The sequence below is a fragment of the Abramis brama genome, assembly GCF_963993115.1.
Source record: "Abramis brama genome assembly, chromosome: 2".
In the NCBI taxonomy this organism is placed as follows: Eukaryota; Metazoa; Chordata; class Actinopteri; order Cypriniformes; family Leuciscidae; genus Abramis; species Abramis brama.
The window spans coordinates 50,266,886-50,286,353 of record NC_139964.1 but is presented as its reverse complement, the minus strand read 5'-3'; the positions used below and the strand labels follow the sequence as shown (position 1 = coordinate 50,286,353).

Here is a 19,468-nt window from a genome sequence, read left to right as displayed (position 1 = left end):
GTCTTATTTAGATGCAGTATTATGGTAAAATGGTACATAAATAAAAATCTATTTTAAATAACTGCTGTTCTTTTGACCTTTCTATTGATCAGAAATCATGGGGAAAACATTATCATGGTTTGGAAAAAAATATTAAGCAGCACAACTGTTTTAAACTGTGATAAAAATAAGAAATGTTGCTTAAGCACCAAATCATCAGATTAGAATGATTTCTGAAGGATCATGTGACACTATTGACTGTTGGAAATTCAGCTTTTAGATCACAGAAATGAATTACATTTTAAAATATATTGAAATAGAAAACAGTTATTTCAAATTGTAATATTTCACAGTATTACTGGTTTTGCTTTATTTTTGATCAAATAAAAGCAGCCGTGGTGAGCATAAGAGAATTCTCACAAAAATATATAAAAATCTTACCGACGGTATGTGCATGTAATGAGAACAACACACATGAACAAGCAAGAACAATGATAACAGGAGTTCCTTTTTAATATATATATATTTTAAAAACATATAGGAAATGTGTTGGTGTTTTCTCAAGAACTAGTGATTTATATGGCAATATTTAAATTGTAAACATACACTTGCAATACTGCATAAAAAAAAAAAAAATAATACATCAAATGTAATAAAATTTACAAAGGTTAAAATAATAAAATCTTTATAATTTAAATGGAATGATGAAATACATCTGAATATTCGAAGTTCTGTGGCAAAATCATTATTACACGATACAAACAAAACAAAATGGTTTATAATTTTGAGGTACTCCATCAAAAAGTAGTGAAAAAATCAATATCAAAAGTACACAGAGGACCATGCAGCTTCCAGTAAAACTGTTGTATCCCGTTCAGCGCAACAGACAGAAAAAAAAAACATTTGTGTTTATTTCCTTTTTTTAGAGTCGTCAAATTAATCACGATCGCGATTAATCACATCTAACATGAACGTTTTTGTAAATATATAATATATATGTGTGTGTATGTATGTATGTATACATACTGTACACACACACACACACACACACACACACACACACATATATTGATATATACAAACTTAGATGGAATTAATCGCAATTAATCGTTCTGACAGTACTAGATTTTTCTCATCCAAACACCAATGTTCTTCACACAGCAATCTTTAGTATTTTACGAATACGTTTTAACATGAAGTTAAAGCATTATGAAACATAATATAAAAGCATTTCTCTTGGAACCAACTGTACCTAAGTATACCTCAACATGTAAAGCCTACACTGTGCAACATTGGATATGAGGACGCTGCTGAAAACAGCATCAGGTCCAAAGCAGGTGCCTGTAAAACAAGTGAGGGAAAAAAATGGATTAATACAAATATTTACCAAACTACACTGACTATGTTGCTGTAGACATTTGTGGACAAATCTATAGACTTTTGTGCATTTGTGTATTGTACAGAGTCTTCAACAATGCTGTATTATTCCATTTAAAGTCGGCATGAAACGGAAGTTGCGATCGTCTGTTCTAAATAGGTTCTTCCTTATTTTGAGATATATCAGAGAGAGAAAAAAAGTAGGGCGGGACTTGATTTTGTTCATAGAGAATTGATTGGATCGTTGAGGTTTGCTATTCCTGTTATGTCATGTGATTGACAGGTTGTCCCGCCCTCGCGCCAGTGAACACATCTTTTTGATTAAAGATTATGAGGGCATGAATTTAAAAAATAATAATAGTGTGCACGGATAAATCATTTATAATATTCCATAAAATATCTCATGGTGACTTTAAGAATTTCGGTTTCAAGATCAGATCAGTTTTCTTTTGAACTCAATTCAGCGTAAACAGAGCTGTGCCCTTACTCCTGTGCTGATGTGGCCTCAGATAATCCGTTTATGTTTATATAAACATTAATTTGTCATTCTTGACATCACCTAGCCTTTGTGTAGCTAGCTCCCCCATAGCGCTTGATACCAATCCGATCCTGGGAAAAACACAGTCTGCATGACGTAAGCTTACATTCCTGGATTGTGGACTCTGACCCTCTGGTGTTCCCAGGGAGAGCGAGACAGAGAGTACGCAAGAGGGGGAAAAAAGAGGCCCTCCTCATCTCTGGCCCGGTCTGAGCCGTGCTTCCACGCATGCCTGCTGTAATGACTACCAGATGTCCATGCTGGCAGCGCCGACCCGGGGGTCAGAAGTCAGCAGTCACAGCTATTCTGTTCCTCGTACGCAGCCTCATCAAAACAAACTTGACAGAATGACATAGTCTGTGTTTGTGTCTGCATTAGAAAGCAAGTGAATGTCGTCGGGTGTTTGTGTAAGTGCCGTTCGCACCTCTGTGCTGATTATATGGAGGCCAACAGACAATTCTGCTGTTTATTATTCTGTTAGACTGCCACTTCAAAACGATTTGACAATCTAGTCACTTGACAAAAGTGTAATCATGTCTTGACTTTTCAGTGTTTTTAGGGAAAAAACAACACAGTAAACAAACTCGCTACCTTAAAGTTTTAAGTACAATCGACTTGGCTGTGTATGTCATTTACTTGAATTACATTAAACTGACTTTAAGAATGAGTTGAATCTTATATAACTTAAAAAAATAAAGTTTAAAATAACGTAACTTATTTTGATGAGTTGAAGAAACATATGTTATCATGACTTATTGATCATGTCATTTTTTTTACAGTGAACGGGTGTTCATTTCACTTCAAAAAGTATAGGGATGCACAAACTTGATGCCACAATATGTAGAGGCCTACTGTTTTAGGTTTTAATTCATTAATTATTTAAATAATTTAATTGCGAATTATGTCAAATAAATGCTGTTCTTTTTAACATTAAAATTCATCAAAGAATCCTGAATAAATAGTGTTTCCACAAAAAAATATTAAGCAGCTGTTTTCAACATTGATAATAAGAAATGTTTTTGAGCATTACATCATATTAGAATGATTTCTGAAGGATCATGTGACACTGAAGACTGGGGTAATGGCTGATAATATAATAATAATAATTCTATTCACATTTATTGAGTTCCAAAAACAGTGTGAATGTGAACTGACAAACGTTTTGGTTACACTTTATTTCGATGGTCCACTTTAGACATTGTCAACTGACTCTCATTAAAGTATTAGTAGACTAGTAGACCGTTATATATAGACTGGTAGGTTAGGTGTTAGGGTTCGGATTAGTAGAATAAGTTGACGTACTTGCAAAGTTACTTATAGTCAGTAGAATGTCTGTTGGGGAGCATCAAAATAAAGTGACAGCAGATATTAAGCAGACAGTCTACTAACACTAGTAGAGTAGTTGACATGTAGTTGCAAAATTAGTAGAATCTTTAAAGTGGACCATCAAAATAAAGTGTTACCATATATATATATATATATATATATATATATATTTATTTTTCTTCTTTATTTCTGTGATCCGTTTACTTTTTGGTGACTGAAAGAAATCACTTAACACTTTACGGTTATGGTTATTTTTCCTATGTTTTATGTCTCTTGATTTGTTTATTTGTATAATATGCTTTATATAAAGTATGTATTTTATTTATTTTTCTGTACAGCACTTTGGTCCACTTCGGTTGTATTAAAGAGCTTTATAAATAAAGTTTGATTGATTGATTGACTGATTGATTTATTTACAATAAGGTTTTATTTATTAACATTAGTTTAAATTAGTTACAATGAACAAATCTTAATCTTAGTTAATGTTAATCTCAACATTTACTAATACATTTTTAAGATCCAAAGTCCAATTTGTTAACATTAGTTAATGCACTGTGAACTAACATGAAAATTTGCATTTTATTAACCAACATAAACTAACATTAAAGTCTGAAGTCTGATGTCAAAACATTGTAAAGTCTGAAAGAGTGACTATTTCTTGTGGCAGCAGAACATGATCAAAACATTCATTTGTATGTGTATGTCTTTTTGATTTCTTTCCTGGGGATCTACGCAGCAACCTAAGAAGTTTATCATAGTTCAAACTGCAAATGTTATCACAAAATAATGGAAATATGCCATTTTCACCAACTTTTGCAGTCGTAATAAACAGTAAAAAGTTTGCATAGGGAACGCTGTTGTGTACAGTAGCTCTTGACTAGACTCTGAGGGGCATTCCACTGGAAAGTAAAGTAAGAGGTAACCTTATGTCATTTCACAGTTCCAGGAAATGATACCTTACACGTTACATTACAGGGTGTGACACACACAAACACATTTCTTCATGCTTTGTCTTGCACCACTGCTATGTGTTTCACATATAAAAATGGGCACACCTCAGTGGACCCCTATTATTTTTCAAATGTCTTTTTGGAAAAAAAACCTCCACAACGCCCAAGAGAAAAAGCAAATGCTGCTCTGTGTATTTTGCATATACAGTACTTTTTTTAAATGTTATTACAACCATTTATGTGTCTCTTCTTCATTACTTGGAAATGATCTGAATTAGGATGAAATGCAGTGAAATATGATGTGTGAATGTAAATAATCAAGTAATGCACAACATCTGTCACAGATCTGTCCTGAAAATTAAATATTTGCATGCTAGTACAATGGCTTTCCTGTTACTAACCGCTAGACAGCTGTCCAAGCCAGTACTGTACTGTGAATATGCTCTGACTTTGTTCTAAAAAAAAAAAAAAATTGTGTAGCTTTCCCAGGTTTGGACTACATCTTGCATAAAGGAGGGAATAATAAGTCTAGTGTACTCACTGAAAAGCTATTCATTATATTTGGCCAGTGTCCACTTTCTTGCCTCCATCTGCAAGCAAGCAATGAAAAAACACAGATTATTTATGTTAAAAGCATTCAACAAAATATGTTCCACTTCTTATTTTTCTTATCATCTAGAAATCGATCATATTTAGATAACTACAGCACTTCACACACTTTAACAGCATTGTGCATAGTGCAACACAGTATATTTGTATGTAGGATGTTTTGAACCTTAATGCTGGGGGGTGTTTAATGTGAGTAAGTTTAAGAAAACTGCCTAAAGAGTAACTTTCATACAGCTGAGGAAGTTTCTTTGAGCGTTTGAATGTTTTTAATGCAATTGCTCCCCCTGCTGGTCAACGCACAAACTTACTGAATTCACTAAAACTGAAACATGTTGAAATTCAAGTTCAAATTAATGTAATACACTCAGTGTAATAATGCTGGGTTACACTTTATTTTAAGGTGTCATTGTTACATTGTAATTATATATTTAAGTACTGAGTAATATTAAGCAACTACATGTACTTACTATAGAGTTAGGGTAGGATTAGGATTTGGTTGAGGGTTAGTTGCATGTAATTATGCATAATTTACTGTTATTTCTATGGTAAGTACATGTAAAATATGTAACAAGGACACTGTAAAATAAAGTGTTACCTAATGCTGTTTTTGTTTTGTTTTTGTTTTTTAGCAAAAAACAAATTTGAGATGATACATGTAAAAACAAAACACCCCATTTTATCAAGATGTAGATAAATCTCATCGATTAAATTCTCAAACCAGCATGTATGTTTTTTTTAGAACACCAGATTGGGATTCTCTCCAGCTCCTGTGGTTTGGATTAATCACTATAAATGTGCAATATCTCACCAAGGCCCAGATATGGACCGTGACTCGGAGTCAGAGGACGTTACTAACAGAAGTTTTAGTGGTCACCTTTTGATATCCAGTTTTCTAGATCTTCCATTTCCAGCTCCATCACTGATGGGATATCATCCTCAAACATCGGCCTGAGGATCAAGAAAAGAACAACGCAAGCGTTTGTGGGCTGTTTATTATGAGGTGGAAGTTGATTTTGACTGATGTGGCAGATTTGTATCTTTAAAGAGGAACCAACTAACCATGAACAGCTTTTGTGGAACATCATTTTGTTACATTATGAATATATGTGAACAGGCTGACTTGCCAAAGAACAACAGTCATTAAATAGGTGTATTAGTGTGAACATTGTGTATATTATACAGGGATTCTGTTGATGTTCACTGTGAATGTTGAAACATGAGTTTTTTTCAAAGTGCATGGTTCAAATATACATTTCAAATGAATACTAAATAAATGAGATTACTAAATGAATCACTAAATAAACACACAGGGAAATATGATTAGAGAGAACAATTGAATTATTATTTATTTGAAGTTATCAAAATTTAATTGCTAAATTGTTGAAAATAAATAATGAGTAGGCCTACATGGTCTTAAATTAATATTTATCGGAAAACTATTAGAATTGCAATCATGTAATGCTTAAAATCTATTTTAAGTTTTGAAAGATTTTTGTTTTAGGATACTTTTTTTTTAATGGTTCTGATAACACCCAGTTTTGCACCTCTGTTTAGCAACAGATTCACTGACATAAAAGCAGTCTATGTGGGGTCAGAAAGCTCTCGGATTTCATCAAAAAGATCTTCATTTGTGTTCTGAAGATGAACGAAGGTCTTACGGGTTTGGAACGACATGAGGGCGAGTGAATAAAGACCGAAATTTTCTTTTTGGGTGAACTAACCCTGTAAAGTGTGTACTTACATTGGCACCTTTTCATGGTCTTCATGATCCAAATAAGGATCTTCTTTTGTGTCTACATAAAAAAAAAGGAGAAAGGGAAGAAACACATGGATGGCAAAAACTGTTGCAAAAATGTAATTCAATTTGAAATTATTAAGTGTTCACATTTTTTATTTGTTTTTAATTTTTTACAAATGCCTCCCAGTGAGTTTAAACTACCGTGCGTCCATTCAGATTCTAATCTACCGTTGGATGATTCCAAGGAAGAGTAAATATTTGTGTCTTTCAGATAGCCTAAATATGTAAACACCCCCTAACTGATGCATTTAGCTGGTTATTTGTATAAGTCTGTTTGAATGCATCCTGACATACCAGCATCTTGTATTCTCCCCCTGCGGTAGACCATGACCACACACACGATCACAGCGATGATGAAGAGTGTGAGAACCAGGGGTATGATGATCATGATGACCGAGTTGAGATCCTCTTTGTCTGTATCTGACTCAGTAGTCGTCTGTATTTCAATATCACGGTCACTGTTTGGTGTGGAGCCTAAATCCAAGGTGGATTCAATTGCATATGATTTCAGTAAAATATGATTTCCTGAACCTGAAAGTCACAGTAGGCTATAAGTTGATCAGATAAAGTTTGAAATGCTTATTTCAGCGTGAAAAGTGCAATGCGTACCCTGGCTCCCCTCATCTCCAGATCCTTCCACGTTCACAGGAAAGAAATAAAGTAATCATGAAAATACAACTAAACAAACATCTACACTTTATCTCTGTAAATGAAAATGACTTATATGGATTATGAACTACACAATAGGCCTAATTTTTGCTACATAGTACAGCTGTAAAAACGGCATTGATACAGTTGAAGTACAATAAACAGCTTTTACTGCCAGTACTTTACTTTGAAATTAATAAAGACATGGTTTTAAATGAAAAGACATGGTTGAAACAGTATTTCACTGTAAAATTACAAGTACATTTTTTACAGTTAATTTAGAGGTTTTCAAACTGGGGAACGCAAAGGGTTCAAGGGAAAAGAAAAAGATTTTACCTAAATGGCTGGTTTATACAAATTTTTAGGTCTGTCAGAGTTAAAGTGCAAAAATACTGTATATATTAATGTTCAAAAGTTTGGGGGATATTTTTGTAAAAATGTAATATTTTTGAAAGAAGACTCTTGTGTTCACGAAGACTGCATTTATTTGATCAAAAGTACAGTAAAAACAGTAAAATTGTGAAATATTATTACAATTTAAAAAAATTTTTTTTTCAATTTTAATATATTATTTTAAAATGTAATCTATTCCTGTGATGCAAAGTTACATTTTCAGCATAATTACCGCAGTCTTCAGAGTCACAGGATCCTTCATAAATAATTTTATTATGCTGATTTGCTGCTCAAGAAACGTTTCCAATTGTTATAAATGTTGAAAACAGCTGTGCTGCTTAATTAGTTTTGTGGAAACACATTTTTTTCCCCACACAAGTTCAAAATAAGAGCATTTTCTTTTAAAAAATCGAAATCTTTTGTAAAATATCTTTGGTGTCACTTTTCCATCAATTTAATGCATTCTTACTGAATAAAATTATTCATCTCTTTCAAAAAAATAATAATAATTCTTACAGACCCCAAACTTTTGAACAGTAGTGTATACATTATACATTGTTTGTTTGAACATGAAAATATAATACCTTTATATCATATCTACTGATGCGTCAAATCAATGTAATTACCACCAATTCTTACCTTGGTCTTCTTCACCTTCTGTTGAAGTTTTGGGAGCTGTTAAATGTATAAACAGATCACATTCATGTATGAGAGGATGTGAGTGCTCATCCACTACTGCACTTTTTCTTTAGATGGATAAACCCATTCTAGACAACTGTGGCAGTTGACTCATTCAGTCTGCAACATCTCGCATTAAAGGAGAACTCCGGTCAATTTTAACATTGAGCTCATTTTTTTGTAAATTTGGAGTGCTGTCAATACAGAGAACAACGACAAAAATCGGTGTTGCCTACACCGTGTTATCCTCTTTTTTAAAATTTGCACCCTGTTGACTTCAATGGGGCAAGTTTTAAACCTGCTTTTAGCCTCTTAACATCCTTGATGTGTCATTACAAGTGCACAGCCATGTTAGATGATTCCTTCAGAGTGAACACGGGTGAATCTGACTGCAGTAGATGTGAAAGATATGAATAAAAGTTTAGTGACAACATGTTACAATGTTTACATTGTACAATGACTGGTAGGATACAGTTTTTATTATTGCTTGACAAAAATTTCAAGATTTCAATTCCATTATTGTGATTTGATTCCGATTTTGATTCAATATTGACTCATTTGGATACATGTTTATTTTAAATTTTATTTAAAAAAATAATCTCACCTAATGCTGTAAACATAGAGGGCCCAATCTGCTGGTATTTTTAAAGGTTAAAAATAACAAATTAAATTAAATATAATGCAGTTTTTGTTATAATAACAATTATTTAATGACATAAGTAAAAATATAATAAAAATGTAATATAATGCTCAGCAAAATCTCCTCTCTAGCTATTTTTTCTATTCAATTAACATGCTATGGTCATTAAATGGCTTTCCTGAGGTAAATGTAACATAATGTGACATAATTGTTCTCCTGCTGTTATATTGACCTCTTTCCATGGTTGAAAAACACTAATTGGTCGATATTATGTATACTTTCGGTAAATTGTACTGCATCTTTAAATAAAAAAGTGATGATCGGTTCACGTGCACTTGATCTGAGGCGCTCAGCGATCTGTCACGTCACATTTACAAGCGCCAAACGTATTTTTGTCTGAATTTCGTAATAAAATTGACGGAATCTAAGAGCTGAGAATTAGTTTAATATCAAAAGTACCTCTTTGCTCCGCAATTTTTCTGTGCGTGAGAAAATGGATGTGTGGCGTGAGAGCGTGTGAAAAGTGTCAATTGCGTGAGTCTCACGCTCAATGCGTGAGAGTTGGCAGCCCTGAAACCTATGCGCGTGAACTCGACAATCGACTACTTTGGACTTCAACCGAAAACAGGATGTAAATACAGGTATGTGCGCTGGCTGAAATAACATCACTTTTATTCATATCTTCTGCAGTCAGATTCACCGTGTTTACTCTGAAGGAATCATCTAACATGGCTGTGCACTTGTAATGACACATCAAGGATGTTAAGAGGCTAAAAGCAGGTTTAAAACTTGGCCCATTTAAGTCAACAGGGTGCAAATTTTAAAAAGAGGATAACACGGTGTAGGCAACACCGATTTTTGTCGTTGTTCTCTGTATTGACAGCACTCCAAATGTACAAAAAAATTGACCGGAGTTCTCCTTTAAAATAAAATACAAATGTAGGTGTTCTAAAGCGGATACTCACATTCATCTTGGACAGTATCTGCCTCAGGTCTGGGCAGTATCTCTTCTATGTCGTCTTCACACTGAACTGTAATGACATGAAACTAAATTACTTTACACATTTAAGAACTGACTGTATAGAACCTTCATTTCATTTTTACACTGAGGATTAGTTCAGACCCGTTGCAGTTCAGAAGAAAGACTTTATCTGAGCATCAGTGTCTGAATTTACCTGAGAGAGATTAGAAACATTCCTTGTCCTTCCTCATGAAATTCATCCTTTTTTTTTTTTTTTAAACAGTCTTTAAGTTTCTGCTAATAGCCAGGTACAAAAATGGGCGGGTACAGGAACATTAAAATACATATAATGCATATAATGTTAATTTAAAACATAAAACATACATATATACGGGTACATTGTTAATTCATGTTTGTTCTTTATACATTAACTTATGTATAATGAAAAAAACATGGATTAGCATTATATATATATATGTACATATACATATGTGTATAGATGTAAAATGTTTAAAATATGTTAGCAAATTAGCATACAGTATGTAGAGACTAAAATTCACCAAGGTTAATAATTGCTGTAAAAGTATTGTTTATTTCAAAGCTATTTCATTGAATAAAGTTAACACAGAACGTCACTGTAAAGTTATCAACTTCATTTTAACTACAACATCATTTTAATATCAAAATTCCTATTCAGCTACAAGAGAACTTTGAGGTAAAAAGGAGGAAACTAATAATCAGTTACAAGGAAATTAATGCCATAAAACCACAAGAAAGATACATTTGACCTGAATCAACACTATCTTTGTTCGTCAACAGAGACGAGCTGTTTTTTGTTTTGCATGAAACCAAGAGCAACAAAATGAGTCAAAGAACTATTTATAAGGTACTGTGACCATCCTGTCCTCAACTTTATCATTGTCCATTGTGGTCAAAAGATACGACAGGTCATTTGAATGCACTCTTAATGTCCACATGACTCCACAAGTGTTGTGCTGCCTAGGGGCCAATTACAGTGTAAAATGATTTCTGAGGACCCTGACGAAGAGAGCAGACAGGACAGCGGAGAGTTACTAGATGAATGAATCTAAAATGGAAAAATGGAAAGAGAGAGAGATAGGATTCTACAGAAAAAAAAAAAAAAGATCTACTACCGTGTGTACCTACCAAGTCGAGTCCGGCTAGCTGTTAATGCCAAAAGCAGGAATAGTATCAGATTCATTTCCCAGAGTCCTCGGTGAAAGCACTGGCCCACACTATGGATAGACAGAGACACAGACTCATTGCATAGTGACTGGTGTCTAACACGCCTTCATGACATCCTGCTTCCTCTTTCAGACCTGATTCACCTATAGCTACAAAAAAAAAACCACCACCCTCTCGTTCTCTCCCTCGGATGTGATGCAATCAAACAGTGAGCTTGTTACCACAAGCCGAGCTGTTCCTCAGTTAACTGTGAAAACACATTCCTGCATATATGGTATGTGACCTAACCAAAAACCAGAGAAAAAAAAGAGAAGTGCCAAAAGAGCTGAGTAAACAGAAGCAACTTTAAACTCAAAGACTTTAAACAGACTGAAGTAGGAAGAGATTGTAAAGAGTTTGTCTAAACTGCTACAGCTGTCTTTGTCAAAACAGTTATGTACTTTCTTAGCAATTAAAATGGAATTACAAAAAGAACTGTGACGTATAAATATATATATATTTTTTTTTAAATTAGCATTTAGATGTCAAACGTGATGTCAGAAATAATTGATTTTTATTATAAAATGCTAAAATAAGTTATCTACCTTTCTAAACCCTAAACAGGGTGTGGCAGGTGACGGGGCGGAAGCCCCTTCTGTTGCGATACCCATTTCAAGTAAAACAGGTGAAACAAAGGCCGCTACTGCCACAACATTGTTTTGATGTCATTCAGGGGGATCAAGCCGTCGTTTGGTGGGGGGTAGCAGGGTTACAAATACTGCAAAACAAATACACACCGTTTACATAAAAACAAAACAAAATTCAGTTTGACATCTTGGCTAACATTAACATTTTCATTATTCATTGTCAGTTTCACTGACCATTTGCTTATTTTAATTTTTTTGTTTTGTTTCAGGCTCTTGCCTAATATGTATTTGTTGAGGCAATGTTCTTAGTAACTTTCTTATGGCTAAGGACTGAGTCATGTATATTAAGCCTCTTTAAAAATCATAAATATTCAGTAATTATAGCAATAATAAAACATTTGTGCTGCATCTAAATACTTGATGAAGAGGGTCGGTGTCATATAAGGGTAGCTCTGTCCAACCTCCCGGAAACCTTGCAAACATAGAGATGCAAAATATAAATACATTGGGACCTTTGGCTTTTCCACTGATACTACCATACTTGTAGACAACAGTCTTAAAAATCATAAAACCTGATATTGTTGGTGCATGAGACAAACATAAAGTCATGGCAATGCAGTCATTAAATTATTAAGAGAGAATAATATATGGTTAACTGAATATATAATATTGTATTACTATTTTTCCAAACTACAGCATATTTTTTTGCGAATCTACCACCACAACCTAAACGCAGAAATGTTCCGCCGCGCATGCGCACTTCTGTTCTACACTCTAGCAACACGCACGCGCAGTGAGTTTTCCTTCCTTCACATCTCGCGCCAAACTCAAGCTGTGGAAGTGTCAAACATGGTGAGAACATAAGTTATTGCATTTAATAATTGTATTACTTAGAATATTGTTTAGAAAAAGTCGCTTTTATGACAAAATGGCACTTAAGGTTTTCAGAACTGTGTTAAACAGGTCGAATAATTCTAGATTGTATTGAGATCTTTGATCTGTGAATAAATTTATCAAATTGTTTTTATGACAGCCAAAATAGATCAAGGTTAAGTTTGTTAGAATCGTTTTTGACGAATGGTATTGCTGTTGAATGAACATTATCCATTCGTGTTTAATTCGAAGCCACTAAAGCAAATATGATGACAGAGCATTCACATCGCTAGGAATGCTAATTAACACAAACAGTTTGATTCAATCAAATTTATGATATTACATTGTCACTCACTACCCAACAAACACCTGTCTTCAGACCATAAGTCATTATTGAATAATTAATATGTTCCTTAAACAGAAGGATGAGGTTAATATTTTTTTATTAACTTTTGCAATCTTTATTTATTTATTTTTTTTTTTTACTCTGTCATGCTAATTAAAACTGATAAAATCACATAATATTAAAGCCAGCCTTCATCCTGAAGGCCCCCCTAAAATATTTTAAGACCATGTTTTGGTGACAGTTTAACAAAATGGTGTTGAACATTCTGGAACACATAATAATTTTTAGATAAATCAGGTTTTTTTAACCAATTCTTTGAAACAAACATTTTGAAAGAATCAATTCACAGAAATGAGTCTGATTTTTTTCATCGCTACTTCCACTTTTTTATTTTTTTCTCTAAGATAAAATACTGAAAGGGTTAATTACAAATAAAAACAGCACAGTATTCAGCTATTCAGTAATGAGAGCTGAATTATTTTTATGTTATTTATTTAATACAGAAAAATGCAGAACTGTGTTCACCTTATTGATACAAAGGCTTTATCTTTTATAATCCACAGTCTAAAAAGAAAGGACTTAGCTTGGAAGAAAAAAGAAGTCGTATGATGGAAATATTTTTTGAAACCGTAAGTAGGCACGATTTCACATTTGAATATGAATTCATTAAGGTTGTAAATGTTTGATTGTGTCCATGTCTGACACGGTTCTCTAATGGTTCTCAAACTTTGGAAGATGATATTAATTAAGATTATTTTTCCCCCTTCCAGAAAGATGTGTTTCAGCTGAAAGATATAGAAAAAATCGCCCCCAAATCCAAAGGAATCAGTAAGTTTTATCAATCTGTAGTATAATCTTTAGTTTATGTTCCTGGCATTTATAAGTCCATGTCACAGATAGAGGGAGCTCCAAGTGACCCTGCACATTTATTTAGAACACATGTAATGGTAATCATCAGAAAACTGATCCTTACCTGTTTGATTTGGATTGAAAGCAGAGGATTTCCACAGGAGGTGCCAATGTGATTAACCTAGTTGTAGAAAATGCCCAGGAAAAGTTCTGCCTTAGAGATTTAAAAGTATCTTGTAAGGCTGCCGGAATATTTATCCTCTTGAAAGAAATGATAATAATAATAAAAATAAACTGCTATAACTTAAAAAAAAAAAAAAAAAAAAAAAAAAGTCTGTTAATCACCACAAACACATACCAGAGCCTCTTTAAAGCGACCATTAGCAAAAAATAAATAAAAAAAGTGTAATGAAGCGGAACATTGCCAAGGAGACAAGGCTGTTTTGTAATTGATGTCAATGGATTTTTTGCAAACAGCAATAGACAATGTAAAACATAGAAATTAGTAGACTGCTGCAGTTATGGCACATTTCGCCTGTTTTTTTCCATTGGCTTTTGGATTATTATTATAGCTCTGTATCCAACAAAAGTTTGATTCTTCTTACACAACACGTCTTGTTCATCATGATAATCTTCACAAATGAACTTAACTTTTATGAATTTTAAAGCCTGAATACAATCACAAGAAGTAAAATAACTCCCTGAAAAATCCCTGAAAGTCTGAGTTAAAATAGTTTGCTAGAGTGCGAGTATAAACACAGTGAGGCTGTAAAATTGAACTAGTGAGTAGATGAGTTTAGCTATTTGACGTGATGACGTTTAATGTCCCAGATAATCTTTGTAGTCCCATTTATCCACTTGTTACCAACTGCCATTTTCAAGACAAGTAAAGCTTAAAGTGCCCCTATTATGCTGTTTTAAAGGCTACCGGTTTTGCTTTGGAGTCTACTTCAACAGGTTTACATGCAAAAAACACTTTAATTTCCTCATAATATACACATGCACATGACCACATTTTTCAATGATTCTCAAACGACTCGTCCAATGATTCAGTCTCTCTAAATCCCTCCTTTCCGCGAGCCTACTCTACTCTGAATGGCCAGACGGTTCAGTCTGTTGTAATTGGTCTACCATGTACATGTGTTTGTCGGAAGCTAAACGCCCACTACCATAAACTTCAGCTCCGGAGGCTTCAAGCTCAGCGATTGTACACACTGTAAAGACCATAATGAAGGAGTTGATTTTTACCAAATCAATCCAAGCACGAGTCCGATGATGAAACATTGGACGAACGAACTAGTTATTCAACTCGAACCTCCATCACAAGGACGACTTGAGCAGGACGTTTCTCAGTAATACACAACTCATTTTGAGATTTTGCAACTGTAACGTAGATCCGATCCAGTCACCATCAGCATTAACAAGAGTATGTTCTTCAACATACTGATGTGTATATTTCAAATTTATTGCAGTGCACATGCGGGAAGCTGAGCACTAGCGTGAATGACTGATGTAACATTAAAGTTTGCAAAATGAATTTTACTCCATCCTTTATCTTTACTCAAAGTAGTAAGAACGACAGACAATCTACATTAATGGACACAGTTTTAGGTAATAGTGGCCCACTGCTGCTTAGCAGAACTATTTCAGTAAGACAGTAATAACGTGAGTTAGCACACAACATAAAACATGAACACCCGGTAGAAAATATATACATCAGTAATTATTCATACTTACAGGTTGTGATTCTGAGGATCAGGCTGGTCCAAATAAACTGACCTATCTTTCACTAGCAAGCGTTGAACTCCTAGATTTAAGAAGCAGTCGTCAGTAAAATTACATTTGTGGTCAAGTTGTTCTCGGGCGGACAATGTACATTAGTCCGGTACATTAGGTATGCATTATGCAAATGTATTTTCTGGTGACGTAAAACTGTCTCGCAGTAAGATTCGAATTACATATGACTCGTTAAGGCGGTTCAGAGTTGATTCTGGGAGACAATAACTTTATATATCGTCCACTTTCGACTTTACAACTTTGCAGAACGTTTACATTCGCAAACAGCTATATCACACACTGCATAGAAGGGAATATTCGAAAAACCATAATGGGGCACTTTAAAAAAAAATCACAGTGGGTATCCACCTTTTTCCTAACGAGCCTACTGTGTTTTAGATTATGGAAGGCACGTCTGATTTGGGGAAGTTCCACTCAAAAAGACTGATATAATTTAAAATCTTAAGGTTGCACTACAAAAAATCCTTATCCATCAGTTTGATTGAATGAGCTGTAAAAGTTATTTCATGTTCTATTTTCAGATTATATTCAACGAATATCTATGGCAAGCTCTATTACACTGCATTCTTTTCCTCCTGATTCTTTTTTTTTTCTTTTTTTTTCTTTGTATTCTGCTGTAACAGTATGAAAAAGGACAACATACAGTGCGCATTTTTGGTCTGCTCTCCCGATTTAATTTACGATATCCCATTAATAATGTACTGGAATGCACTATGAATCTCTTGTTTTTCTCCCCAAATCCTCACACTTACTGGAGAATTTGTTTAATCTTTTTCATTAGCTCCTATGTCAGTGAAAGATGTGTTGCAGAGTCTGGTGGATGATAACATGGTGGACACCGAGAGGGTGGGCACCTCCAACTATTACTGGGCGTTCCCCAGTAAAGCCTTGCATGCGCGTAAACACAGATTAGAGGAACTGGATAGACAAGTAAGGGCATCTCTTTCTGATATCTGACTCTCGTTAATCCGCACTGCTGCTTTTCTGCTAGTCTACATGTACACTGGAAAAACATACTTTGTTAAATTTACTGGAAAAAGGCAGCTGTGGTTGCTGCCTTTTTTACTGTAAAAATTATGTGACAGTGTTTCAGGTATTATGGGATTGCATATTGATGCCGCATATACCAATATACCAATAACTTCACCTATTTATTCATGAAATAATAAATAATCACTGATCACAGATCATAAAGTGCTTAGAACTATTTTATATTTAATTTTTTTTTAATTTATATGTAAAAATTCACTGAGTGACTGATTTGAAAAGTTATAAAATGAGCAACAAAGTAATACATTATTAAAATGTAGCTGGTCTGTTATTTTGCATTTACACTCTAAGACTTAATGCACAGATCATTTAGCATACAGTATCAGATTATTTTGTTTCATCCAGTGCTATGGTTATCACTTTAAAGGGGAACTGAAACGGAATAGGAAGTAAAGGTGATATAACAGATGTGTTATTGTTATTTGTGGTAGGATACTTAAAACTGCTGAAGTAGTTACAAGGGGGAAAAACTGTGATGTTAGTTTGTTGTTTTGTTACTAGGGTGCAGCCATCTTGAGCTTCAACGGTCTGCGACGTCACTGGCATGATAGCCTACCTTGACAGCTCCAGCAAAATGGCATCTCAAGAGCATGTTCAAAAATTGTGATCTGTCCAACAAGCGAATATAACACCTCCGATGCCATCAAGGGCCGAATAACCTGTTTGCAAAATGACTGTGGCATAAATGTGACCACGGCGGGTCCTGTAAACAAGTTCCACTCACCCCTTGTTGTTATCGTGATGTTCACCTTCACCGCAGATCACCTTGCTAAATTAATCCGACATCGAGGATGCTATCCAATATAAGCAATATCCATTGACGACACCCGCAAGATACTTGTTTCTGTGATTTCAGCCGCTCAAACTGTGCATGAGAGACGCGGCTGCGTGCCTTGCCAGTTTAAATTTGACGAACGCACACGCCTAAACACAATGCACAGCCAGCTGTCACAGCGCATGCACTAAACTAAATTCTCTTTATCGTCTTATTGCATTTGAAGTGTCAAAACACAAGGTTCTATGTGTCTCATTATATTCTAGATCCCTGCATTACTGTAGTTCTTAAAGTGACAGCAGTCTATATAAGAATCAGTATACGTTTCATTCATACAGTGAAGAATATGCAGTTTTATTATTTCATTTGATGATTCAATTTCTTACTTAAATGCTGTTTTTAGTGTTGACTTGTACAGTAAAAAAATTTGTACAGTCAAAATCAGTCAGACAGTCAGAGTAGCAGTAGAGTAGCCTGACATAACGTTAGTAAGTAGCCTACAGTGATACCATGCCAGTGACGTCATCGAACACGGCTGCACTCTGATAAGAACAAATGTAAATTTCAGTATTGGGAAAAACTTAATGTATGTTTTGTTTTTAATATTATTTTTGAATTAATTTGTGTACAATTTTAATAACCAACATGTTATCGAATTATATTTTGTTCGTTTCAGTTCCCCTTTAAATCGAATTCATTTGCACATTTAAATATGGTTGTAAATCCAAAACTTTGCAATTTGTAGTTAGCAGAATGAAAAATATATACAGAAAGCGAGCAAAGATCGTCATTGTAATCACTGAAGCTGTCCATTCAGCTCCAAGCGAGGTTCACAAAACTGCACTTTTGTGAATACTCCCAATATTATAAATGAAGCTGTCTATGCTGCACAATGAATCTCTTATTGACAGCATTTTTATGCTTTGTTGGCATGCAGAACTCAGAATGCTCAACAAAAACTCAGCCGTTCTGTGCAGTGTTGAGAGGAATCTGACTAACTTAAACACACCTGATTGGCCATTGCTTTCACGTGCTCAACAGATATGTCTGTGATTGGCTGCAAAGCTCAACGCTGCAAAAACACATAGTAAATAAACCTTTGAAGCTCTTCATAGAGCACCAAAATATTTTCAATGCAGGGAAAATCTTTGAACTTATAATAAAACTCTGGTAACTTACGTAACCTCGGTTCCCTGGATTTTCTCTGATCGCTATGGTTGGAGCTAGGGCTGGGCGATATATCGCATGACATTGTTGTGCGCATCTCATCAGTAAAGCCGGTTCCTTGATTAATAGTAAATCGCCATCACCTGCTTTCAGATGGAGCGGCATTTACTACACAGAGCCGTAGTTAACTGACAAGCTGAGCCATATCGCATTAATTATCACGGACGTATCGCCTGCGATAATTAATGCGATATGGCTCAGCTTGTCAGTGAACTACGGCTCTGTGTAGTAAATGCCGCTCCATCTGAAAGCAGGTGATGGCCATTTACTACCAATCAAGGAACCGGAACTTAATATGTACTGATAACTACCCTAATAATACAGGTGGTATGTTATCAAAAAATGGCCAAAAATCAGCAAATCAACAAACTGTTTGAAATTAATTCTAATGTGGGTAGAGGTTGTCAATAATCACTGGGATCAGATCATATATACACAATGCTGAATAAGACATTCCAGAATCACAAACAAGTTCTTATTATCAAATAAAGATCCATCGCTATGCTCCTCTTGTGGATATAATGTGTAAATAAAGACCATGTAGTTGTTTAAGTTTGTTATTGCCTAATAAATGACAATAACATTTTTAGTATTAAACAAGTTTTTGACAGATTCCTAAAATATTTTCCTCTTTATTATGACAGGTGGTCTAATACATTTGCTAAGCACTGTATGTGTATATATACACACATACGTGTGTGTGTGTATGTGTATAAAATGTTATACCATTTATAATTTTTCATCATATTAAGGCAACTTAATTTAACTAATTAACAGGTTTTTACTGTACCATATTTCTTTAGAATTCTGTAAAAATTACAA

At 34.4% G+C, this 19,468-nt stretch overlaps 2 protein-coding genes across 3 annotated transcripts in view; one reads left to right on the top strand and one right to left on the bottom strand.

Moving 5' to 3' along the window:
- Positions 1–320: 320 nt before the first annotated feature.
- Positions 321–11,354, bottom strand: tmem154 (transmembrane protein 154). Of its 2 annotated transcripts, none has more exons than XM_084105068.1 (9): positions 11,065–11,354; positions 9,902–9,967; positions 8,258–8,293; positions 7,187–7,210; positions 6,872–7,108; positions 6,521–6,572; positions 5,654–5,727; positions 4,712–4,760; positions 321–1,320 (listed from the first exon to the last, which is right to left on the bottom strand). In XM_084105068.1, the coding sequence occupies exons 1-8, from the start codon at positions 11,117–11,119 to the stop codon at positions 4,726–4,728; spliced, it is 579 nt and encodes a 192-aa protein (XP_083961194.1). In that variant the 5' UTR covers positions 11,120–11,354; the 3' UTR covers positions 321–1,320; positions 4,712–4,725. The 2 variants fall into 2 exon arrangements, with proteins under 2 accessions (XP_083961194.1, XP_083961195.1); XM_084105069.1 differs by having other exon boundaries at positions 6,872–7,051; positions 11,065–11,297.
- Positions 11,355–12,504: 1,150 nt separating this feature from the next.
- mnd1 (meiotic nuclear divisions 1 homolog) overlaps positions 12,505–19,468 on the top strand; it is a 48,080-nt gene continuing 41,116 nt past the window's right edge. The window contains exons 1-4 of the mRNA XM_084096672.1: positions 12,505–12,581; positions 13,512–13,577; positions 13,719–13,776; positions 16,376–16,524. Of these exons, the coding sequence (XP_083952798.1) occupies positions 12,579–12,581; positions 13,512–13,577; positions 13,719–13,776; positions 16,376–16,524 (276 nt within the window). The 5' untranslated portion in view covers positions 12,505–12,578. The remainder of the gene's footprint in view (positions 12,582–13,511; positions 13,578–13,718; positions 13,777–16,375; positions 16,525–19,468) is intronic.

What these genes read in the sequence shown, in the direction of transcription:
- tmem154 (XM_084105068.1), bottom strand. Translation starts at nt 11,119, where the DNA reads ATGAATCTGATACTATTCCTGCTTTTGGCATTAACAGCTAGCCGGACT. An exon ending in AGCTAGCCGGACTCGACTTG is followed by an intron (nt 9,968 to 11,064) that starts GTAGGTACACAC and finishes ATGTCATTACAG; the next exon opens with TTCAGTGTGAAGACGACATA. An exon ending in GACCATGAAAAGGTGCCAAT is followed by an intron (nt 5,728 to 6,520) that starts GTAAGTACACAC and finishes CTTGATCCTCAG; the next exon opens with GCCGATGTTTGAGGATGATA.